The sequence below is a fragment of the Mustela nigripes genome, chromosome 12 (genome assembly GCF_022355385.1).
Source record: "Mustela nigripes isolate SB6536 chromosome 12, MUSNIG.SB6536, whole genome shotgun sequence".
NCBI classification, from domain to species: domain Eukaryota; kingdom Metazoa; phylum Chordata; class Mammalia; order Carnivora; family Mustelidae; genus Mustela; species Mustela nigripes.
The window spans coordinates 140,363,363-140,389,507 of NC_081568.1; the positions used below are offsets into that span (position 1 = coordinate 140,363,363).

Sequence of the window (26,145 nt, forward strand, 5' to 3'; positions counted from 1 at the left end):
CATCTGTGTTCATCAAGGATATTGGTCTGTAGTTCTCTTTTTTGATGGGATCCTTGTCTGGTTTTGGGATCAAGGTGATGCTGGCCTCATAAAATGCGTTTGGAAGTTTTCCTTCCATTTCTATTTTTTGGAACAGTTTCAGGAGAATAGGAATTAGCTCTTCTTTAAATGTTTGGTAGAATTCCCCCGGGAAGCCGTCTGGCCCTGGGCTTTTGTTTGTTTGGAGATTTCTGATGACTGTTTCAATCTCCTTACTGGTTATAGGTCTGTTCAGGTTTTCTATTTCTTCCTGGTTCGGTTGTGGTAGTTTCTGTGTCTCTAGGAATGCATCCATTTCTTCCAGATTGTCAATTTTGTTGGCATAGAGTTGCTCATAGTATGTTCTTATAATTGTTAGTGTTTCTTTGGTGTTAGTTGTGATCTCTCCTCTTTCATTCATGATTTTATTTATTTGGGTACCTTCTCTTTTCTTTTTGATAAGTCTGGCCAGGGGTTTATCGATCTTATTAATTCTTTCAAGGAAACAGCTCCTAGTTTTGTTGATTTGCTCTATTGTTTTTTTTTTTTTTTTACTTTCTATTTCATTGATTTCTGCTCTGATCTTTATGATTTCTCTTCTCCTACTGGGTTTAGGCTTTCTTTCTTGCTCTTTCTCCAGCTCCTTTAGGTGTAGGGTTAGGTTGTGTGCCTGATACCTTTCTTGTTTCTTGTGACCGTCTTGTACTGCTATATATTTCTTCTCAGGACTGCCTTTGTTGTGTCCCACAGATTTTGAACCGTTCTGTTTTCATTATCATTTGTTTCCATGATTTTTTTCAATTCTTCTTTAATTTCCCGGTTGAATCGTTCATTCTTTAAAAGGATGCTGTTTAGTCCCCATGTATTTGGGTTCTTTCCACATTTCCTCTTGTGATTGAGCTCTAGCTTCAGAGCATTGTGGTCTGAAAATATGCAGGGAATGATCCCAATCTTTGATACCAGTTGAGACCTGATTTAGGACCCAGGATGTGATCTATTCTGGAGAAAGGTCCATGTGCACTAGAGAAGAATTTGTATTCTGTTGCTTTGGGATGAAATGTTCTGAATATATCTGTGATGTCCATCTGGTCCAGTGTGTCATTTAAGGCCTTTATTTCCTTGTTGATCTTTTGCTTGGATGATCTGTCCATTTCTGTGAGGGAAGTGTTCAAGTCCCCTACTATTATTGTATTATTGTTGATGTGTTTCTTTGATTTTGCTATTAATTGGTTTATATAGTTGACTGCTCCCACGTTAGGGGCATAGATATTTAAAATTGTTAGATCTTCTTGTTGGGACAGATCCTTTGAGTGTGGTATGGTGTCCTTCCTCATCTCTTATTATAGTCTTTGGCTTAAAATCTAATTGATCTGATATAAGGATTGCCACCCCTGCTTTCTTCTGATGTCCATTAGCATGATAAATTGTTTCCCTCACTTTAAATCTGGGGGTGTCTTCGGGTCTAAAATGAGTTTCTTGTAGGCAACATATAGATGGGCTTAGTTTTTTTTAATCCATTCTGATATCCTGTGTCTTTTGATTGGGGCATTATAGCCCATTAACATTCAGGGTAACTATTGAGAGATAGGAATTTAATGCCACTGTATTGCCTGTAAGGTGACTGTTAATGTATATTGTCTCTGTTCCTTTCTAACCTACTACTTTTAGGCTCTCTCTTTGCTTAGAGGACCCCTTTCAATATTTCCTGTAGAGCTGGTTTGGTGTTTACAAATTCTTTCAGTTTTTGTTTGTCCTGGAAGCTTTTTATCTCTCCTTCTATTTTCAATGATAGCCTAGCTGGATATAGTATTCTTGGCTGCATGTTTTTCTCATTTAGTGCTCTGAATATATCATGCCAGCTCTTTCTGGCCTGCCAGGTCTCTGTGGATAAGTCTGCTGCCAATCTAATATTTTTACCATTGTATGGTACAGACTTCTTGTCCCAGGCTGCTTTCAGGATTTTCTCTTTGTCACTAAGACTTGTAAATTTTATTATTAGGTGATGGGGTGTGGACCTATTCTTGTTGATTTTGAGGGGGGTTCTCTGTACCTCCTGGATTTTAATGTTTGTTCCCTTTGCCATACTGGGGAAATTCTCTCCAATATTCCTTCTGCTCCCCTCTCTCTTTCTTCACTGGAATCCCAATTATTCTAATGTTGTTTCGTCTTATGGTGTCACTTATCTCTCGAATTCTCCCTCATGGTCCAGTAGCTGTGTGTCCCTCTTTTGCTCAGCTTCTTTAGTCTCTGTCATTTGGTCTTCTATATCACTAATTCTTTCTTCTGCCTCATTTATCCTAGCAGTGAGAGCCTCCATTTTTGATTGCACCTCATTAATAGGTTTTTTGATTTCAACTTGGTTAGATTTTAGTTCTTTTATTTCTCCAGAAAGGGCTTTTATAGCTCCCGAGAGGTTTTCTCTAATATCTTCCATGCGTTTTTCGAGCCTGGCTAGAACCTTGAGAATCGTCATTCTGAACTCTGGTTCTGACATATTACCCATGTCTGTATTGATTAGGTCCCTAGCCTTCGGTACTGCCTCTTGTTCTTTTTTTTTTGTGGTGAATTTTTCTTCCTTGTCATTTTGACCAAATAAGAGTATATGAAGGGGCAATTAAAATACTAAAAGGGTGGCAAAGACCCCAGGAAAATACGCTTTAACCAAATCAGAAGAGAACCCAAATCGTGGGCGGGAGAAAGGGGATAAAAAGAGGTTCAAGAAAAGAAAAAGAAACAAGTAACAAAAGAAAACGAATAAAGAAAAAATATAAAAAGAAATATATATAAGATAAACTAGTTTAAAAACGTTAAAAAATAAAAGGGTAAAAGTTTAAAAAAATTTAGCAGAAGGAGAAAAAAAAAAAATTGAGGAAAAAAAAATACCTAAATTAACTGCAAGACTAAAGAATCATGGGGAGAAAGCCATCAGTTCGTGCTCCTCCTCTGGATTTCCGCTGCTCTCCTTGGTATTGAACCTGCACTCCTTGGTAGGTGAACTTGGTCCTGACTGGATTTCTTGTTGATCTTCTGGGGGAGGGACCTATTGTAGTGATTCTCAAGTGTCTTTGCCCCACACGGAACTGCACCGCCCTTACCAGGGGCTGGGCTAAGTAATCCGCTCGGGTTTGCTTTTGGGAGTTTTTGTTCCCGGAGCGCTTTCCGTAGAGTTCCGGAAACGGGAATGTAGAGCGGCCTCCCAATCTCCAGCCCGGAGGAGCCAGGTGCTCAGGGCCCCACTCCTCAGTGCGCCCTCAGGGAATAGCACCCAATTACTTCTGTCTCCCTGGCCTCTGGCCGTCCAAGCTCACGGAGCCTGCGACCAGTTCAAGGTAACCCCGAGCTGAGAGCTCACTCTTCGGCTCTGTCTCTGTAGCCGGCTTCCCCGTTCTAATACCTGCAAGCTCTGCGACACTCAGACTCCCCCAATCCTTCTGTGACCCTGCAGTACCTGCGGCCACGCTGACCCCGCATGGGCTTCACCCCAGTTTAGCCTCTGGAGCGATGACCCTCAGTGGAACAGACTTTTAAAAGTGCTGATTTTGTGCCCCGTTACTCCGCCGCTTGCCGGGAGCTGGCCCCTCCCCACCACGGTCTATCTTCCCGTCGCTTTGGATTCACTTCTCCGCCAGTCCTACCTTTCAGAAAGTGGTTTATTTTCTGTTTCTAGAATTGCTGTTCTTCTTCTCTTTGATCTACCATTGGATTTGTAGGTGTTTGAAATCTTTAGATAAGCTATCTAGCTGATCTCCTGCTAGCTGAAGTAGTCTCAGCCTGCTACTTCTCCACCATCTTGGTGCTGAATGCATTTCTGAGAAGGAATCAACTAAGGCCACGAGTCACCCAGCACTGTACTGAGCTCTTCATATATATTATCAGACTAAATTATAACTGGCCTTTGAGATCATTACAATTATTGTATTAACTTTACCAATGAGAAAATCGAGATTGAGAGAGGAAGTGACAGAACTTAGATCCAAACTCAGAACTACCTGATGTCAAAGATGCTACTCTATTACTTGACAGTTCTCTTTAAATTAGTCCTTTTCTCCAGGAAAACTATACTTTCTCATATATTCAGTGGCTCTATTCCCTATAAACGTTGCACAGTTGTCTTCAAACAAGCTTTCCTTGTTAGGGAAGTCACTGGTATTCCATAGTTTGGGTTGGGATTATAAACAACTTCTTTTTCAGTGATACCTTCTAGTTAGGTTCGCTGCTGTGTGAAAGCAATTTTTTGGTAATTATGGAGCACTGGCTCAAAGTCCTTCGTTCTAAGAATCAGTAGTTGATTCTCTCAGGATTTCTAGCTTAAATGAGAGTTTGATCAAAGTAACATTCTAATTATTACAACAGTTTCTTTAATTTTGTGTGTTTGTGGACTGGCCAAACACTTCAGAACAATATTCACTAAAAATGGTCAGAGAGGGTGCTCCTGTCCTTGTCATTATTTTTCACAGAAAAGCCTCTAAGTGTCTGCACTTAAGTAGGACACTGGCTCTTACTGGTCTATCCTTCTATTTTCAGTTTTCAGTGATGATTGTTAAGACAAGTTCTTAATCTTCTACATCAGGAATGAATTTCAAATTTTATGAAATATCTACTAATAATATGGTTTTTCACCTTTGAACTAATGATAGAATATATTTAAAGGTGTAGGTGTGAGTTTTATATGGTCTTACTCCATGCTGAAGAAGAAACTCAGTTTTAAAGGGGGTTATGTGGAACTCTGCTAATACATATCATCTGTCAACCCCGATATTGAGACTCCCTGAGTCTCCTTCACAGCAATAAGGAACTTGTCTTCTAGGTCAGCATCTGGGAGCCAGTTAAAAACTGCAATGGTCCAACAGGATGCAATGGTGACAACTGGGCATGTTGGGACATTACCTTCTGGGGATCCAGCTTGCCCAGGACCACTTCCATGAAATCTTCATCTGAAAGGGTGAAGGTTGCGTCAGCTGAGCCTTTGGCCGGGCCTTGGTACACTTTTCCAGATCCGCCTTTGAGGTCAATAGCTGTCAAAAGTAGGAAGAGAGCAATGTCTATTTTTTTCTGCACAACATGAGAGTAAAATAAACCAACCAAAATGTGAACATTTTTACAGTTTCCAAGTTCATGTGGTGCTTTTTACATTATACAATATATGTCACTTAGAAAAATTTAGAAAATCCTTTATTTTTCAAGATGGCTTTTTATAAATAAGTTGTTCAAAACAGTCAAATCAAGGGCACCTGGCTGGCTCAGTTGGAAGAGCATTTGACTCTTGATCTCAGGGTCGTGAATTCAAGCCCCATGTTGGGTGCAGAAATTACTTAAAAATAAAACCCCTTAAAAATAGACCAATAGTTTCACCTCAGTGAAGAAGTTTATACAACAGACATTTTAAATGTTAATTAACATAGAATAACATAAGGAAGTTAAGTGACTAAGGCCTTTAGATTCAAATACAGACACTCTAGTTAACAAAAGAAGAAAGCTCAATATCGTTTTATTTAATGAACTTATTTTGAGAGAAAGCATGCGAGCAGGGGGAGGGGCTGAGGAAAGGGGGTGAGGAAGAGAGAAAACTCGACGCTCCACAAGGTTCAATCTCACCACCCTGAGATCATGACTTAGCCGAAATTTAGAGTCAGACACTCAACTGACTGAGCTGACCACCCAGGCACCGCAGAAAGCTGAATTTTAAAACAGGTGCATATTGGCTGGGTTGAAGGAAGGGAACACACACACTCTAGTCACCTCTCAAATACGTGCCTTCATCAAACGTTCTGTCATGGATAGCAAGACACTCAAAACAGATTCGTAAGAATGTTTTAACAGTTTGTTGCACTTGAAATTTATAAAATATTTATTGCCCTCATTGTTGCAAATAAGCATTAAAATTAGTTTCTTTTCCCTTAATTGTTTCTGACAGAAGTGTTCAGTGTCCCAGAAACAGGCTGAGTAACTGGGAAAGCGATGGACAATCACATTCAAGGCTCTCTCTTAGAGAGCTGGATGCCCAAGCTACATGTTAGAAAGTTCTGTCTCCCATGTGACAGACACCAGTCATCCAGTCCTCTGGTGTCAGTCTCCAGAAGGCGCTCTCTCTTGCTATAGCAAAGAAGCTACCATCGCATCGCTGCCCCTGAGAGTGTGGAGAGAACTCCCAGATGAGGGCCACAGAGAAGCGGCACATTTGTGAGGAAACCCCTCACTGCTTAACTACATGCTGCTTAACTGAGACTTGCTCCAGAGAGAAAACTAAATCACGCCAACTCTCTGAGAGAAGAGGATTTTGCCAACTAAGGTAAAACAGTAGTAACCTGGTGGTAATGGTTACATGGGGAAGGAGAGGGGGAACTTTTTGCTGTGTATGCTTCATTCACTCACTTCACTGTGAGTTTCTACCCAGGGAGTCCGACCGTACGCCAGGTACTGAGTCAGGCGCCCAGAGCAAAGGCTCTGTTCTTATTGGCACTTACCTGGTAGACACATCTTTTCACATAATGCTTGTAGAGTTGAAAAGGAAGAGAGAAAAAGGGAGGGAGGGAGTCAGGAAGGCTGGAGAAGGAAAGGGAAGGAAGAAAAGCCTGTAAACTCTAAAAAGCAAACCTCTGGAATTCAAAAGACAACCTTCAAGATTTTAATTCTTCACAGTAAGTCTGAAGTCCACAAGACCTGCTCAGGCATGAAGGGGGACCGCACACATCTTAACGCTCATGTGTGCGAGTGACTCTCTGAGCGGACGGATGGGGGCTCGTCGCCGTCCACCCGCCCTCTTGCTCCCCCTGCTTCCACGTGCAGCTTTCCAGCCCTGACTCTTGCAGAGGAGTAAAAGTCTTCTGTGGAAAGCTGGTAACGAGGATTGATGACAGAAACGAGGCTAGGAAAGGGAAGGTTCTTAGCAAGGACACAGGCGATCGGGATAGAGGAGTGGAACTGCCAATTCCACAGTAGCTCAGGTCATGGTCTACAACATGGCACGTGTGGGAGCCTCAACACCCACCACTACCTTGACTTTACAGCCAATGGGAAGGTCATGGCTGATCTTACTGAAATGAAGAAACAGAAAGCATGTATTTTCTCCTACTGGTAGAAATGATTTTAAAAGCTTTATGAATGATAGTAGCTCTGTATTTATATAATCATTCAGGCTCTAAAAGAGTCCATTAAAATTTCAGTCGTACTTTACAACACTTAATGAAGGAGAGATGTCAGATGAGAACAGGGCATCTGGAAATTTAGGGATCTTGGACACTCTTGGGATGTATGTACCTTAGAAAGGATACCACAGCAGAAAGCAGTTACTTTTATTGATGCCTCCTTCATTTAAGATGACAAATTCTTTGATGGAACAAGAATGTTTTGTGTTTGTATCCCCTATACTTCCTTGAATAGAGAGTACTTAGAAACTATTTGTTAATGGATGATTAGGAAAGCACAAAGAAGCAGCACTTCTCTTAAGAAAGAAAAAACAGTTAACAACAACAAAAGGAAAACTTAAGTCAAATACAGATATTTCTTTTAAATCACACCATGAAGGACATGATACTTTGGTGCCATTTCTGACAAAAACTCAAGCTCAATCTAATAATCATGAGGAAATATCTAATAAATACAAACTGTGCAGCATTCTATAAAATATTTGAGCTCTACTCTTCACAAGTCCCCCCCCACCCCCATAAAAAGGCAGACTGAGGAACTCATCCAGATTAACAAGCTAACAAGACCTAATAATGAAATGTATTATCTGATCCCAAACTGGATCCCAGGTAGTTCTTTCTTTTTCTTTCTCCATTTCTATTATTATTTTTATTATTATTACTATTAGTATTCTTTGACTATAAAGGACATTAATGGGACAACTGGTGAAATAATAAGGTCTGTTGATTAAATAATACTGTATCAATGTTACTTTCCTGATATTGATAATGGTTTTATGCAGTCACGGGGTAAGCTGTGACAGGGGAAGCAGTCACCACTGCTGCTAAGGGAATGGAGCCGAAGCAGATGTCACTTCAACACACATGTCCCCATTCCTGACGGGACACCGTATTTCTTTCCAAAGGTCACCTTTCAAGTCTTTTCTGCAAACACATGAAACTCTTTTGGATCCCAATGCAAAACGTGGAACCAGCATCCTTAAGATTTGGTTTCTATCACAGTTGAGACACCCTAAAAGGTGAATTGGTTTGATGGCTAGAAGGGCCATAAGCACTAACCCAGGAGCTAAAAATAGGTTCTAATGACCAACAAGTCCTCCAGGATGAATGTATTCTGCTCCTAAAAGAACACCAGTTGCTGAATCTCCCACATTCCAGCCAATCTCCAAGATCCAAAACAAATGACCTCTAACATTTAAAGAACATCTTCATCCAATATTGTCACATAATGCATAATGGATGCCTGGGTCTGGTCCAAACATGTAGACTTGGCTCTACACCATTAATGTCAGTATGTATTTTGTAGACCCAAATAACCTCATTACTCAACTAGCTACAGAAAGCAATACTGCATTATATGTCTACACCTTGCTATATAAATGCCAATTCCAACTGTGTTCCTATAATGGAAAAGACTACAAATACATGAAAAGAAACTCAGTTTCCGTGAGGGGGAAAAACTGCCAAATCGTTCAATACCAACCAGCTTAAACCTATCATCTTAAGGAAAATGGAACATATTTTTACTCAGCAGCACTGTGTCATTACTACACAAAAATCAATCTGTCTCCATCAAAAGCTACTGTTCTTAAAGCTACTTTACAGCCCTTGGATACAATCGAACAACAAACAGATTCTTACTTGGACTAAAGTTAAAAGAAATTGCATATTTACGATCCGCGGGCCACATTCTAAGATGCTCACTTTATTTAGAGACAAATGCAAATGCTGGAGCCATAAGCTGAGAGCAGATACTTGTGCAGGATCACTAGGGATTTCCCTCCATTTTCTTCCTGCAGACCACAGAGCACAGCAGCAAAGCTAACACTCTGAGTTCCAACCACCATTTCCTTGAGCATGGTTTCCAAGTCTGTACTGGCTGACGTCTCTCCCACATTCCAGGCCCACCGTTCCTACCGCCTAGTCCAGATCTCAGTCGGCTATGGGTAAGCACGAGCACCGGGCTTATCCCCTGCTCCCTAAATGGTCTCCTCGCCCATGTTTCACACATCTGGCAATGGAGTCACAACTCCAGCCCCAAAGGCTCTTCCTTTCATTTCATCTGCAATGCAACAAACCTTGTTTCTTCAACCTCTATATTCAAACTTCCCTGCACACCTGCCTCTAAGCGTTATTCCCACAGACAAAAAAAAGAAAAAGCCTATCTTTTCATATCTGTAATCTGCAACCTAACAGAGAACTTAGCACATAGTAAACATAAACGCTCAATTATTACTTGAATGATCCAATCCTCCCATTCTGTGAAAGCCGGCAGCACCTTTTCCATGTCTCTTATCTATTCTGTTCAGAATTATTTATACATATGAATAGGTTTGAATTCCTTATTTGGATTCCTTCAGGCCAGATGTGTTTTAGAATTCAGAATTCTTCAGATTTCAGGAAGGAAATATGGTGTATAAAACGTGTTTTACATAGTATGGAAAAGCTCCGATGATGTAACACTCTATAAACAAATACAGGATTTCTGTACTCAATTCCTTCCCTGGGTGAGAGATAAGACAGTTGTTTACACCACTGAAGTTCCAGCCAGGCTTTGCTATCAGTGAGTTGGGGAAAAAAAAAATAGAAACAAAAACCACCTTTTCATGTTTAGACTTTTTGGTTTCTGGAGCTGCTGAAGGAAGCAGATATATTTAAATTTTAAGGAGCAGGCTACATAAAGCCTCTGATTCTTTACCTTCTTTATGCCTTCTGGTCATCCTTCATTTCCTTTGAATTTTAACTGCTGCTCAGAACAGAATGGGATCTAGACAGTTTATCAGAACAACTTTTCGCTGGCTTTAGAAGTTAATAGTAATAAATATTTACAAGCTACACTGTATACTTATAAAAGGTTTTAGTGGTATCACACTGTTCCTGAATGTTTCACTCATATTAAATAGACAATATCTACACAACACATTATTGTTTTAAGAGAGGGAAAGGCACTAATTTCAGCCCTTTTTCTAAAAAGAAAAAGCTTTCCATCTAAGGCTACACATTCTACATGGCTTTTAGCACTTATACAAAATACATGCAAAGAGGTTACTGTGTTGTAGACTATACTAGAATATAGCAATAAAAAAATTAATCTGCAGGGCGCCTGGGTGGCTCAGTGGGTTAAGCCGCTGCCTTCGGCTCAGGTCATGATCTCAGGGTCCTGGGATCGAGTCCCACATCGGGCTCTCTGCTCAGCAGGGAGCCTGCTTCCACCTCTCTCTCTGCCTGCCTCTCTGCCTACTTGTGATTTCTCTGTCAAATACATAAATAAAATCTTTAAAAAAAAAATTAATCTGTAGCTCTTTCTCAGGCTGAAACCCAAGGTCAAATAGGAGGAGACATATTATTATAAATGATCATAACACAGTAAGATAACCGTAACAAGCAACAAACTGTTCAAAGGAAATTCGGGGATTTATTTCTCTAGCTGATGTCCATCTGCACCTTTGCAACCTAATCAAAAAATCCCTAGTAAAGTAAAAAGCCAAAGGATAACCTTTATTCTTTTTCTTTTTTTTAAGATTTTATCTATTAATTCGACAGAGAGAGAGCACAAGCAGGGGGAGAGGCAGAGGGAGAAGCTGAGCAAGCAGCCCAACACCGGACTGGATCCCAGGACCCTGAGATCATGACCCGAGCAGAAAGCAGATGGTTAACCAGCTGAGACACCCAGGCGCCCAGGATAACCTTTATTCAAAAGGGTAAAATACCTGAAGACATAGCATCTTTGAAAACGGGTGTTCAAACACAGCAAGGCTTTCAATTACATCTTAGAGTAATAAAAAAAAAGACATAACAAGATCATTTGTCCTTGATATTATTATATTGTTACATGTTATAATATTATTATTTTATATATTATTATGTAGTAATTATATATTATACATCATATAATAATATAATTTTAATAATGAAATAAGGAAAATATGCTTCTATCTTAATTTCTATCTATGTAAAGAAGCACTATGTGTGGACCATAATGTTTTATAGTTGGTAAACAAAACATTGTCTCCAGAGGTAGAATAAGGAGGTGCAGTGACCATTCCAAGATATGGCTCCCTCCCCCTAAGTTCTCACCAAGACCCTGCTTCTGGCTTCTTCTTAGGCAGACCCAGGGCCTGCACCTCTCTGCTATGTGCTCGTAGCCTGCAAGAAAGGAAAGGACAGGCTCTCCAGCCTGTCTCCAGTCATCTCTGCCCAGTGAGGCAGAGGCCACACTGGCCTTCACCCTCCTGCTCCTGCGTAACCAGGCACGACAGGCCTCAGGGGGCCCAAACCTCTAAGGCACAGCTAGGACTCCTCCTCCACAGCCCAAACTAACCCTGACCCAGCATGGACACCACAACTCACCTAATTCTCCCTAGACCAACACTAATTTGGTTGTAAAAGACACTCCTTGGGGCACCTAGATGGTGCAGTCGTTTAAGCGCAGAACTCTTGGCTTTGGCTCAGGTCATGATCTCAGAATCATTGGACCTAGCCCCATGTGGGGCTCCATGCTCAGCAGGGAGTCTGCTTGGGACTCTCTGTCACCCTCTGCCCCTCCCTGCCATTCTAAAATAAATAAATTAATTAAAAAGGAAAAAAAAAAGACTCTCCTTACTCTCCCCGCCCTCAAACCACATGCTGCTCCATAGATTTGGCGGTGGTGGTGTGTGGATGGCATGGTGGGGGACAGAAGGCAAAACGGGCACAGTCCAAGATCTGTGGTTAAAACGCATCTCCTAGGCCACTAAGCCAAAAGTCCTTGATTCTGAGATTCGCACAGTCACCTGTGCAACTTCAGGGACACCCAAGCCCAGCCAAAGTGAGCTGAGGAGCTTCAGCCTAGTCTCTGCAACCAGTTCTGGCCCAGCAAGACATGAATCAAGCTGAGACAACTAAGAGCAATTTAAAATACAAAATATTTAGGGGCTCCTGGGTGGCTTAGTCGGTTGAGTACCCGACTCTTGATTTCAGCTAAGGTCATGATCTCAGGGTTCTGGGATCAAGCCCCACCTCTGGCTCCTCACCTGGCAGGAATCTGCTTGAGGATTTCTCTCTCTTCCCCCTTCCCCGGCTTGCACACGTGTGCTTTCTATCTCTCTCAAATAAACAAATAAATCCATAAAATACAAAATATTTGGTACTGAAGTGTTAAACAAAATATTTCTAAAACTGTTCATGAAAAAAAAATGCTATCTATTCCCTAAATCAAAGCACTCAATCATCAATTTCATGTCATTAAGCAACAAGATGAAAAGATGTCAACACGGAGTTGTTCTCTAAGATGCCATAAGCCCAGAAGCCTGGACAGCTGCTACTGCTGCCATCAGTGACACAAAGCCTGGGAGAAAACAACAGCCCAAACTGAAAGCAGTTATAACACCAGTGAGAACCAAGTAACTGACAGGCAGACGACCAAAGGGAACAGTGAACCCTTTCAGAGAAAGCTTTCAGATCCCACGTGACCATGAGCTTCAATAACCAAGGTGGTACAGAAGAGATGTAAGCCAAGCCAAAGCCACCAGACATGTCAATAATAAGTAGTTATTAACAGGATATTGATGTTCCCATTTCTCCAGTGGAAATGTGAAGAAAAACCCTTCTAAGTTAACTGAAGGTCACTTGTAAAGGGAAACACATTTTCTAACTCTGCCTCCAAGGAAAGTGTCACCGAGATAAGGGGGAAAATCTGAGTTAGCTACCAACACTAAACTGGAGATCACTCTCTTTGCCATGAGGGAATCACATGAACGCTGTGTCAATCCCTACAGGGCTCTCTGGTCGCCAACTGTGATAGACACACGGTTCCAGCACCTTCTCACTCTTAGAGATGTCATTCCTCTCCTCAACCAATAGCTTCAAAAAGCCTGTGCTTTATATTTGTCCCTCAACTTCTACGTTCATCCCTAGGGAAAAAGTTGACTTCCATCGTGGAAAGACAGAAAGATAGTTTAAAAAAAAGAAGAAGAAAGAAAGGCACATGATAACACTTGCACACAGCGCTAGTCTATGAAATTCCTGAGAAAAAAAAATTAGACGCTTTGAGATTGGGGGATTAAATTCCTATTAATGTTTCTGCCTTACCACCCCCACCATTTTTTGAGTTAACTTCCTAGAAGCATAGTGTCTCCAGAAGAACAAACATCAGGATGTGAGTAGTGGGTAGTGGAATTAGATCATTATTTTCTTCTTCATACTTTTAACTATCCAATTTCAGGTCATCAACACACAGTGCTTAACAGAAACCACAATTGTCAATTAGAAAGAAGGTGGTTAACATTGATCCAGAATCAGTTTAACAAAACCTCAAAATGTTTTTCTAGGAATATGTAACAAACAGAAGACTATTTCAAAAAGTTTCAGTCGATTGAAAGATGTATTTTAATTTTCTGCTCTAAGTGAGCATTTATAGTAATCATTAGTTGTAGTGGGGAGTAAAACACATGAATTTCCAAGGCACTTGAAAAGGCAGTCTTAAATAGCAATCTGGTAATCAAGGTGATAATGAAAATTATTAATATTTTGGGATAAAGAAAACAATTTTGAGAGCGTCAAAGTACAATGACTTAAAACTATGTCGTCTGACCTTGCTTTCTGTGAAAGGGACGTTTACAAATTAAAGATGCACAGAGCTACCTACCATGAACGTTTCTAAGTACAAATTTCAGGTATTACGATAAAATCTTTAAAAGAGGTATTCTCATTTTAATGGATTCTTTTACATCCCTGAAATACACCGTCTTCTGAGTACCCTGAAACCTGGTATTTCACATGAAGGCAGGGTTGACCCACCTTCAAAGAGACAGGCTTTCTGATAAGAAGGATACCCTCTCTCTGTTTCCTAAGAGCAACCTCAGAACAGTGCAAAGTCAGGGACAGGACTTACTCCACTTGGCTGCCGTGTGTCCACCTTTAGTGATATGCCACTCGAATACGGCATTGACCTTCTTCGCCACCTCATGCCCGATATCCTTAAGGCGGCGACCTATCTCCTCAAAGACCAGAGTACTCTGGAGCTCCTCGCCCTAGCAAAAAGAAAAAATTTAACTTGAAAAGTTTTGTAAAAATGACTCAAGGGGAAAAAATGATTACAAAATGTGTATGTGCCATAAAGTGATTTTTTTAAAAATCTGCATTAAAATAAGGCAAACTCATTTTTTTCACACCAGGCTCCTTTCACTCTTCCCTTTATTGATGTCATCCACGACCTCAGTCTTAGTGAGAGGATTTTACTTTCATCAGCATTCAGAAATAATATTTTAAAAGTACCCTAGGAGCTAGACAACCTGTGTCCTAACTAACTTGAGAAGGAAGATACTAAACAAATCAATCAACCTCTGTGATCTCATTTCTTTCTTTGTAAAATGGGATTAAGTGCAGCCTGCAACTCCTTGTAGATCTAACACTTAAGTTTTTGATCTTAGATTCTTCTTAAAAGGGATCTTAATATTCAGGCTTTAGGTGATGGTGTAGCTTACAACAGAAAATTAAAGATCATGTGTCTGAGAACCTCAATATTACAAGGTTACTATTCTGAAGATCAAGAATATAAACATTTGTATTAAAAGCCTCTGTTAAGAAAGAATAACAGAAATGTTTTAATAAATAATACAAGCTATTGCTTTTATATTTGCATACACAGATTTACACAAATCTTTAAATCAAGCAAAGGTACAGGGATATTTAACTTTTCCTCTATTTTTCTCCAGAATATTTTTAGTTTAAGATTCCTCATTAAACGACCGGGACGCCTGGGTGGCTCAGTCAGTCAAGCATCTGCCTTCAGCTCAGATCATGATCCCAGGGTCCTGGGATAGAGTCCCACTTTGGGATCCCTGCTCAGTGGCGAGCTTGCTTCTTCCTCTGCCCCTAACCCTGCTTGTGCACACTCTTTCTCTCTCTGACAAATAAATAAAATCTTTAAAAATTAAAAAAAAGATTTCTCATTAAACGACGGTTTCAGTTACTCTAAAACTAGAAAAATCAATTATATTCTCTTGAGAGGCACCTCAGTACCTTCCTTAAAAAAAGCTAAAGAGGGGCACCTGGGTGGCTCAGTGGGTTAAAGCCTCTGCCTTCAGCTCAGGTCATGACCCGGGGTCCTGGGATCAAGCCCCACATTGGGCTCTCTTCTCAGCAGGGAGCCTGCTTCCTCCTCTCTCTGCCTGCCTCTCTGCCTACTTGTGATCTCTGTCAGTCAAATAAATAAATAAATAAAATTTTAAAAAAATAAGTTAAAGAAATTCCTAAACTGTCAAATATTCCTTTTACTTGAAGCAGTTTCAGATCAACGTCCTTCAAGAATTAAAAATCTTTCAAAGCTCTTGTCAAAAGCAGCCTGAACATTCTAAAAGTAATCTTAGAGACCGGGATGGCTCAGTTGTTAAGCATGTGCCTTTGGCTCAGGCCATGCTCCCAGGGTCCTGGGATCGAGCCCTGCAGCCGGCTCCCTGCTCAGCGGGAAGCCTGCTTCTCCCTCTACCACTCCCCCTGCTTGCATTCCCTCTCTTGCTGTCTCTCTCTCTGTCAAATAAATAAAATCTTTAAAAATAAATAAAATAAAATAAAAGTAATCTTAACTGAAACTCATCAATCAGGAAATGACTTGGCTACCAGTTTCTACAACCCACCTCAGAGGGTGTCTTCGCTAAAGTATCAGATTTTGGCAAAAGATCCACATACGCATTTGAAATGACGATGTCTCCAGTTTCTTGAACCTTAAAAGAGATGTAAGAGGGAAAAAAACCAATTCACTCTGATGATTCCAACGAAAACACAGTATCGTTGCAAAACAGTATACAGTCATTTAAAAGAAAACAGCAATCTTTCATCATCATCATAAGAAAATAAGAATCCAAATTAAATCATGTTTATAAATTAAATGTCAAGATGAACAAACACGAAGGCTTGCTGTTTTAATACAACTGTTATTAACCCTAACTGTCGAATCCACTGGCACCCTTTTAAAAAATACCTATGACCAGGTCCCATCTCCCAAATTCTAATTTAAATGGCCTGGGGCAAATCCTTGGCATTGGTATTTGGGGAAATTACTTTTTAAACCTAAGTGTGTCTCATGGGGAGCTAGGGCGAGGAGTGTTGAATTCTAGTAAGTAGTACAATGCATGGCAGAGTACCCACATGACACAGTGATGCTCGAAGTGCATTTGTTCTATTCAGAGAGAATAAAGTCCGCCGGAACGGACCACAGTAATCCTTTTTAAGCAATAACTCTAGCTCTTCTTTCAAGTAGAAAGGGCACACGGCATAAACTAAATGCTTAAATAGACTTTCATCAAAACACTCATGAAAGGAACTCAAATTCGAATCCCTCATCCTTCATCTAAAATTATTCCAACGGCTACTCTTTCATAAAATTACGGTGTTGCTACCAATGGGCAAGACTGGGTCTAAAAATTAAGGAAGCATTTATAAAAACGGATTTTTAACAACTGAGATCATTCTCCCTTGACCACTTGCCATCGTACTTCAGAAGAAAGATCTTTCAAACAATTTGTTCATTTTATCTCTAATTATATACAGTGCAAAGCATGGAAAGAGCCAATGTATGAACAAAATACACTTTAGTAAATTCCTTTCCTGTAACCAAGCCAAGCATGTCATTGTGGAACATTAGTTTAAAAATGTTTCTTAAAATACAACATGAAGGAGGGAGGAAGGAAGGAAAGAAGGATTCCTACATAAAACAGGAAAGAACACCTCTGATCACTGGGAGGGAAAGGTGAATACAGAGAAAAAATAGAAAGATATGCTTCGAATTTATCAAAATGGCAAGAAGGAATTCTATTTAGATATTGAATTCTCAGCCCTTTAGTCTGTATCCATGGAGATTATTTCTATGCTGTTCATTCCTGCAACTGAGGAAAATAAAAACCTGTAATGTGGTCATGGACCTTACCACTTATAGATTTCATTACCTTACTCAAAAAATAAAGCTTACTCAAAATAATTAGAAAATAGGAAGGCTCCAGAAGAGGTGGCACAAACATTAACCACAAGAGGATTTCAGAGAAAGGCCACTTGTGAATCTGTGGGGGCAGGAAAAGGGGAGTGAGCAATAAGAGGCTGCCTCTGAGGGCAAGGGAGAGCTTGAAAAGAAGCCGAGAAGACAGGAGGCCCCGGGAAATGAAGGGTATACACAAATTCAGCAGGAATGGGACACTGCAAGCCGCAGGAAATCATGAGGAGCAAGGCAGCCACAGAGAGCTGAGTTCTGCAAAAAGAAACTGCGATACAGTAAGAAGAACAAGGGTCTGAGAGTGGGGCTTTGAGCCAGGAAGACCTGGGTGTCTCCCAGTTTGGCCACTTTCTGTGTGATCGTGAGCAAGTATTTAGATTTTCTTTTAGTGAATGGAGAGTTCTTGGGCATATCAGAAATAACGGTATAGCCTACTCAGAGTATTTAATAGCTATTATTATTATTCATGGCGGTGTCTATACTGCTCAACACACATCATCTGATTTTTAACAAGTACAGAATGATGGGCCAAAAAAGTTCCAGTCTGGTCAACCATGTTAAAAACAATTATCTTTAAAAAGCTTACCAAAAAAGGGGGAATTGCCTGTCCTTTAGTATTTTACTGGAACACTGCTAATAGCCTCATCCAAACACCACCTAGCTCTTTATAGGGAGGCATACTTATTTTTTGTCTTGTCACCTGCTCTTAATTAGGCCCAACCTCTGTGACAAAAGGTGTTAATTTCTGAATTTTGTTGTGATCGAGATGCACATGATTTCTGTCCAGGAGAAAACCTAACCATTAAGGGTATGGTTTTACTTTTTCTGTAGGACATTAATTAGTCATGCCTCTAACTCAGCAAGATTATTTGAGAGCAGCTCCTGTTGGACCAGGCAAACACTGCTGCTCTAATTCTCTTGTAAACCAGCTTTATCATCTTGCCAGTTCCCTCATTAAGCAATTAAACAGAGTTCTGTCGTATTTTCATTCTACATCCGTGTGAGAGTCATGCCTTTAATATTCTGAAGATTATATTTTGACAACAGTTTGATTGACTGGCTGAGCCAAAAAGACAGCATTGGTTGGGTTTTCCAAATAGCTGTGCCACTCCTACCTTCAGGCACCATCGTTGTAAGAAAGTAAAACAAAATAGAAAAGAAGGTACATAGGCATCTTATTTTCAATTAAAAGTTACCACTGATTAAAAAAAAACCTTCTAGGTTTTTCATCATACCCACAGCACTCGTGGAAAGAATGCTAGAGCACAGACCAAGGTTCCGGGGGGTGGGGAAACTAGTAACAAAACAAGAAACCTCTAACGGCATGACTCATACCTTGGTTTGGAAATGGATTCTGTTTCCTTCCTTCCACATCTCAGTTTGTAGAGTCTGTCCTGGATACACTGGTTTTGCAAAACGAACCTTAAAAAGAAATGAGTTCGGGGGTTACACGAGTTTCAGAATGAAACCTTCCTGTTTGTGGGGAAAGAAATTCAGATGGACGTTAGAGAACATAGAAGGAAGAAAAGAGAGGTTTAAATACATTTCAGTTCATAAAGGAACACAAATAGAAGTATAATTAAAATTAGACAATGAATACAGTTTGTATTAAGCTAGTTTATTTTCCAAAATAAAGAGTCCATAAATAGTCTTTAATCTTAATGAAGAAACAGAAGCATCATCATGAGGAGAGTGATACAGGTACCCCCAGAACAAGGTAAAGATGGGGTCCACAGTGGTACCCCGTGAGCCTGGGGAGTGAGATCTGGGGGGCGTGCAGGACAAATGAACACTTCTATCTCCTCACTTTCTATACCACTGTATTTGTTCTGTGAACATTGGACATAATCATACAGGTAGTTAAAACAAAATGAAAATCATGAAAATAACCAGTGTTCTTACAGGTAGCATATCAGAAAATGCATTTTCACTGCTGCATGGAGCACAAATCGATAAAAGCTTCTGGAGCTCCCTGTCTTAAACTTTGTTTTCAGTGTCTGCCTTTTGGTGTACACCTCTGCAAAGGTACTGTGTGCAGAGCTAGGGGGGTTTTGGTAATTTATAAAGGATGAAAATGTGCAAATCAGTAAGCAGCCATCAAGCTGACATAGGTGTACGTTTATGAGAGTTCTAACACAGTCACTTAACATTCTTCATTAAGTTAGGGCAAATTACACAACAGTGAAAAAAAACTTTATAAGATAAATCTCAAGTTTCTATTAATGCATATAGGCTGACATGTGTATGCTGCTGAGATTACAATTGCATACGGTATCCCTCACAGTGCAAGCGTGAGAGATATTTGCAGTTACAATAGGAACACGTGCTGACGGCCAAGTCAGTGAAATAAAAGAAACGTATATAGTTTCAGTACACTACCTATATTAAGTAAAGTCACTAAAACTCCTTTTCTTTTCTAAAAATAAAGAATGAACTCAAGTTCAAATTACACAATAATAATTAAAAAATTACACAATAATACAGATATACCTTAATTGCCTTGAATCTCGACACATCATTATCTGCGAACTGCTTTAAAACATGCCTGGCAGAAAATCCAAATGTACATAATCCATGTAATATGGGCTTGTCAAAACCTAAATAAAAGAGAATTCGGTTAGACAGAGGCACATTTCCTGTTTAAAAGCCAAGGATAGTTAATTCAGGATTTCAAACAGCACTCACATGAATTATACTATCTATTTTAAGCAAGGTGGAAAAGAGTTTGTAAAAAATACTTCCGGGGTGAAACTATGAAATAAACAAACTGAGAAGAAACAAGAAAAGACCGCATGTTGGAGAGGTGGGAACAAAAAGAACTGTTCTGGTTAGCTGGGGCTGTAACCTTGAACTCCTGCACACTGGTTTCAGTACCAGACGATCCTTCCTCACCTCTCAGTCCCTTGCTCTCTCCTCCAACGTCCTTGCCTGTCTGGGTAACTCAGACACGTACCCACATGATCCCACTGAAACCCTGAGCTCACTTCCATCCTCCACCATCCGAATTATGAACTCCAAGCATACCCTCCTCTGAACACTACATCCTGCCCTTCCCGATGTTGGGCATAAATGTGTTAGGAGAGGCCTATTTTTAAGATATTACTCAAACTAGCTCTCCTAAGTAGCAATGTATCTCAGATGATGGAGCTAGTGGGTTCTCATGGGTATGTACCATGAGCAACTCACCTGCGAAACCAGCGAAGTTAGGATCAATGTGTAAGGGATTCCAGTCGCCGCTGAGGCGGTACAAAGCAGCCTGTGGAGAAGAAATTATAAAAGTAACAAGCTATTCTCAATAACTAGTTTCTAAGAACATATTAAAAGAAAAACAGGATATATGGTCGGTTATTATATAAGAAACGTATTCTAATTGAAGCTCTGATTTTAAAAAAATAACATTTCTAACACAGAAAGAGGAGCTATAAATCAAATACATTTTGAAACACCTGCCACTGAAACCAGCTGGGGAGGAGGGAACCTGCCAGATAATGGGAAGGGGAGCAATGAACTACATCCGGGTCAGGAGCAAGTCACGGAAACGACTCTGTCAATCTACTCTCATTAAAACACTAGGAAGATAAGGTACATATTTACAGCCTCTTCTAACCAAGCAAAATTTAGGCCAACTTTCTTAATGGGGTACTTTGAACTGAAGCCTGTAAACCAACACTAGACACATAAATACCAGAGACGACCACCGAGGGACGCCTGGGTGGCTCAGTGGGTTAAAGCCTCTGCCTTAGGCTCAGGTTGTGATCCCAGAGTCCTGGGATCGAGCCCCGCATCAGGCTCTCTGCTAGGCGGGGAGCCTGCTTCCTCCTCGCTCAATCTCAATATCAATCTCTCTCTCTCTGCCTGCTTCTCTGCCTACCTGCGAACTCTTTCTGTCAAATAAATAGATAAAATCTTTAAAAAAAAAAAAAAAAGATGACCGCTGACTTTCACCATCCTGGTACCCCAAATCCCAAGCACGAGCTCAGCCTTTAAGAAAACAGATGAAAAGGTTGCCAGGGAGATGAAATTTCTGCTTAGTCCAGATTTTCCTGTCACTTCTTCACTTTGATGAGGTAGGATGAGCAGAAAGATACAGAAAACAATAGGGAAAAAGGTGCCATAGCTCCCAGCATTTAACTTGTTTATTGTTCAAGCCAGAGAGTACTTTTCAGTACTGATGGGGAGAGACTCGACAAACAGCCAACAGTAAGTATTCCAAGTATCTCTATGGGATCTGTCTCAGTATGCCTGCCCTTTCCCATCGGTTGCTACCTCAGACTTTTCAAGTCTACTGAAATGCTGCACAAAGACTCATCATGCCAGCATATATGACTTTCTTAATTACCAGATTCTTATTATTTTTAATTATTGATTATTCTTTTTTAATACATTTCATTTCTAGAAAACATTTTCCATAATGTACAGGAAAATGCCATTTCTTTTTAAATATGCTTTGTACAGTTTTAATAAGTTCTTTCGCTTCTCCATCACTCCATGTCATAGTTCTATAAATGATTCATTTTCTCAATGGCTCAACATTGTTCCCTTTATATGACCTTCTAAAACTCACTAAATACAAATCAACAATTATCGTAGTGTAAGATATCATATAGTATAGTTGCAAGATTCTGTGTAATATGTTAACGGATTAAGTGATCATTTTTAAAAAGCATTTGGCAAACAACAAAACATTACGCAAATACGCAGGACTGTGTTGCATAGAAATGAAAACAAAGATTCATTTCAGAGCCTGAAGAGCAAGCTGTCCAACATGATGGACCACGGGCTTTGACACCGCACAGACCTGGGTTCAGATCCGGCTCTGTCATTAATGGGCACATTTCCTTAAACACCCTGAGCCTCAATTTCCTCATTTAAAAAATTGAGAGGCAATACACCTCTTACAAAGCATTATCATTGATAAATATTTATACCTCAACAAATGTGAGCTATTATTATTATTTTAAAAGGCATTAACAACAGTATGTGGGCTGAAAGAAAGCCAGGCTCAAAGTAGGTGAATAAATGCTTTATTCGTTGTCTTACCGAGGACTCCACCCTTTCTGAAAGAAGCAGTCTTTCAGATTGCTCTGAAGAACTGTCCCAAAGCTTGTCAACTACAGGGGATCATATATACAAAAGGAAAAGGAACACGTGCTTGCCAGCATTTCTCTGAACACTTGCATGTCACAAGGTATAATTTGTTACAAATGTAAAAATTAAGGTTTTCTGATTTCTAAGCAGATACGAGAAAGATGACTGTGGTCATCTTAATACATGATGTTTCTATATATCTGAATGGGTAAAAATACTGCTTGCATGTCTCAGTTTAACTGGTTTTCTAGTTCCTCCTTTTTATTTCTCCTTTATTTCTCCTTGAGGTTACCTGAGATGGTCACAGGAGGCTGACATCAGTCACCTACGGCAGTGTTTGTGTACAAGGATATGACAACCAAGTTTTAAGATTAGTACCAGTATTCTTAACCCACAGATATCCTTCCTATAAACGAATAACAACTAATTCTCCTAAAGAAATCCTATTAAAGGAATATGAAAATTTTCATATTATTTCAATGATAGTACTGCTTTCTATAGATGGCAGAGAAAGCAAAGATAGAACAGAGCCATCATGAGACCATGACTAAAGTCAAGGGACTGGATGTTTTACTAAATTCAATCATAAATGCCAAATAACCATTTTCCAAATAATAAGGAACATTGTCAAGGCTTACATTCTGAATTTTTGGACACTCATATTTCAACTTTCAGAAGGAAAGCTGAAATCTTGTTTTATGTTTCATCTCTGTCTAGATACAAAAATCACTAAAACTCACAAACACACACATACACACGCAACTAAGAGAAACAGCTATAAACAGCCTTACTTGTATATTATATGTGAGTGGGAGGATCCTCAACATACCAGTAAATTCATTCTTAATTTTATTTTTAAAAATTGTATCATGAAGCTAAACTAAATGCTAAATCAAAAGGCTCAGAAATGTGTACTTGTCAAATCCACACACACTCCAAAAGAGCATACAGATCACCGCGAAGAACAAATAAAACTGCACAGATCCCAAGACTACGGACAGTGTAACCGAAGACAGAGAACACTGTGAACTTCAAATTGCTGTAAACAGAAAAATAAGCACCAGTTTCCAGCAGAGCTACCCTCTGAGCATCCTCTCAAGGCTACTAGAGAGAGCAGTGGGGGAAACCAGGGGAGCACAGAAGCAGTATGGAAGAGAGGAGAAGAAAAGAAAGAAAAATCATTTCTAGAAAGTCCCCCTTGAGGAAAAAAAAGGTACTGAGGAGAATCCTGAAAGATGAGAGCACTGACTACAAAGAAAAGAATTAGAAGTGCATCGGCCTCCAAATGGCAGTCCAGAAAGGCAACATTTCTGGGGGAGAAGAGGATAAAACAAAGAAGTCCCCTTTCAAGACTGGATAATGTAGGGGAAAAGCAGCAAGACAGGAAATTTAAGATAAAGAGAACTAGAAAAATTTTATTAGTAAAACAGCTCCTGACACTGTCCCATTCCAAAAAGCCATCTCTCAAAGAAAACACACTCTGCCACATTGACAGAAGCAGGAGATCCTGAATTCCTTAACGAGATCATCTCATAAACTATCAATGTTACCATAAATTGCAAAGAGGGAAGCAGCGTCCATCTGTAGGAAGCTACTATATGACTAAAAGAGGAAGTAAGAACCAAAACATTACAATAAATGAAATCTCCCCAAACAAAACAACTACTAAACAGAATAAAACTCTAACACAACATTCAAGCATTTGGGGATATGAAACAAACACCATGAATCTAAAACTCAAAAGCCAAGAATATCAAATGGACAAAAAACATGAAGGAATGAAATAAGACAGAATTAAACTCAGGAAAGAAAGGGAAGGGGGGAATTCCATCAGTAATGAAGACTAAATTATAAGATGTGTACAGGCTCCTGGGTGGCTTGGTCAGTTAAAAATCTGACTTTTTGATTTTGGCTCAGGTCATGACGTCAGGGAGCCCGCATGGGCCTCCACCCTCAGTGGGGAGTCTGCTTGAGATTCTCTCTCTCCCCCTCTGACTCTGCCCCCGCCCCGCCTCAAGTAAATACAATATTTTAAAAAATTATAAGATGCTTCAAGGAAAACATATTCAAATCAAAATTTAATAAGGGGCATAAAAGAAAGGGAGGGAAAGAACCAAGAGAATAGAAATGAGACCAAGAGAGAAGTAAGAAAGGCAGAGACAAGGGGCTAAAAGAAGACAGAATAAGATCCAACACACATAAAATTAAAGTAATTAAAGAAGAAAAACAAAATAATGAATGAGAACTACTATTTAAAATTATGATCCTAGAAAACTTGCTGAAAAGAAAAGAAGATGTAAATATACCTATTCAAAAGACCTACCAGCGGCATGGGGAAATTGACCAGGAATAGGCAACAATGAGACACAGCACAGTTAAACTATTTAGGCTTTAAAGATAAAGAAAAATAGCAGCACCTGGGTAGTTCCATCAGCTGAGCATCCAATTCTTGATTTTAGGTCATGATCTCGGGATCATGAGATGGAGCACTACATCGGACTATGCACTGAGCATGGAGCTTGCTTGGGATTCCCTCTCCCTCCACCCTCCCCCAGTGCCTGCACACTCACTAGCTCTCTCAAAAAAAAAAAAGAAAAGAAAAGAAAAGAAAAATATCCTAAGGGCTTCAAGGATAAAGACCAAGTAAGTTAGAGAAAGATAATTAGCCTGGCATCAAAATTGTCAAAAGCCACATATGAGAGCAAAGTAACAATGGAACACCATTTCTGAGAAACTCAAGACTTCATATCCTTAAGACCTCATATCCAACCAAGTTGTTCTTCAAGAATCTAAGGTATAGAAAAACAGTTTTAAATACACAGGAGCCAAAGGAACACAATACATGTGAGCCCTTCTTGGGGAACCTTCCACAGCAGGAGCTTTATCCACATGGAGGTGACAGGGCAACACTTAGCAAAAGGAATGATATACTCATTTGCAAATCTAAGACTAAAACAAAGATGGGGACAACAGCAGAAGAAGAATATATACCTGTTAAATGTTCTGAAAGGGTAAAATTAATGCAGCTCAAAAAATGGGGAAAAGGGAGAAGAGAAACAATAAAATAAAAGAGGCTCTTTAATACAGGAAACAGGCAGAAAACAAAAGACAACGATAAAAACTGGAAAACCATAGAGTAATAAGCAAGAAAATGAGGCACAAAGGGTATATAAAAAGGTGTGTACCAAAGAGAAAGTTTATGACTTCCACTTGTGGCCATGACAAAATATCCCTTCTATTGTCAAAAACTAGGAAAAAAGGGGACGCCTGGGTGGCTCAGTTGGTTAAGCAGCTGCCTTCGGCTCAGGTCATGATCCCAGCGTCCTGGGATTGAGTCCCACATCGGCTCCTTGCTTGGCAGGGAGCCTGCTTCTCCCTCTGCCTGCGCTCGCTCTCACTCTCTCTCTCATTCTGACAAATAAATAAATAAAATCTTAAAAAAAAAAAAAAAAAAAACTAAGAAAAAGAAAAATTTTATGTGGGGGAGGGATGCATTGTTCTTCGACGTCTTGATAGATTGTCTTGTGTCTTGATAGAAGAGACAGCTCTTTGCTGGACAACACTTTCCAGACTGCAGGGCAAAGAAGGAGAGCCAAGCAGAGCAAAACAATCTCAACAAGTTAAAGAGAAAAAGATCAGAGCTCTGGGAGACTGTGCAGCTGGAATGTGACTGCAAGGGAGAGAGGAAAGCTACACAGAAGAGAGTGCCAGAAATCTGAAGAGAGGTTGGTTCCCTTGAGGACTATAGAGAAAGGCCCTGGAAGATGAGCCATCACATGAAGCAAGAGCCCTTGTGGGGTTTAGAGGCACTCCAGGCAGAAGTCAGCATGAAGACCTAAACTTATGTAAGACCTTCAACCTCCTGGACCGGCCACCATAGAACAGCTACATGAGTGAAGGAAGAAGGAATACCCAGGCAACACACAGGAT

The 26,145-nt window shown here is 40.0% G+C and overlaps 1 protein-coding gene across 1 annotated transcript in view; it reads right to left on the reverse strand.

Moving 5' to 3' along the window:
* Positions 1-26,145, reverse strand: part of HSD17B4 (hydroxysteroid 17-beta dehydrogenase 4) — a 90,658-nt gene that overhangs the window by 6,609 nt on the left and 57,904 nt on the right. Inside the window, exons 18-23 of the mRNA XM_059416072.1 lie at positions 20,314-20,383; positions 19,618-19,724; positions 18,463-18,549; positions 15,779-15,865; positions 14,035-14,173; positions 4,906-5,033 (exon numbers count right to left, since the gene is read on the reverse strand). Of these exons, the coding sequence (XP_059272055.1) occupies positions 4,906-5,033; positions 14,035-14,173; positions 15,779-15,865; positions 18,463-18,549; positions 19,618-19,724; positions 20,314-20,383 (618 nt within the window). The remainder of the gene's footprint in view (positions 1-4,905; positions 5,034-14,034; positions 14,174-15,778; positions 15,866-18,462; positions 18,550-19,617; positions 19,725-20,313; positions 20,384-26,145) is intronic.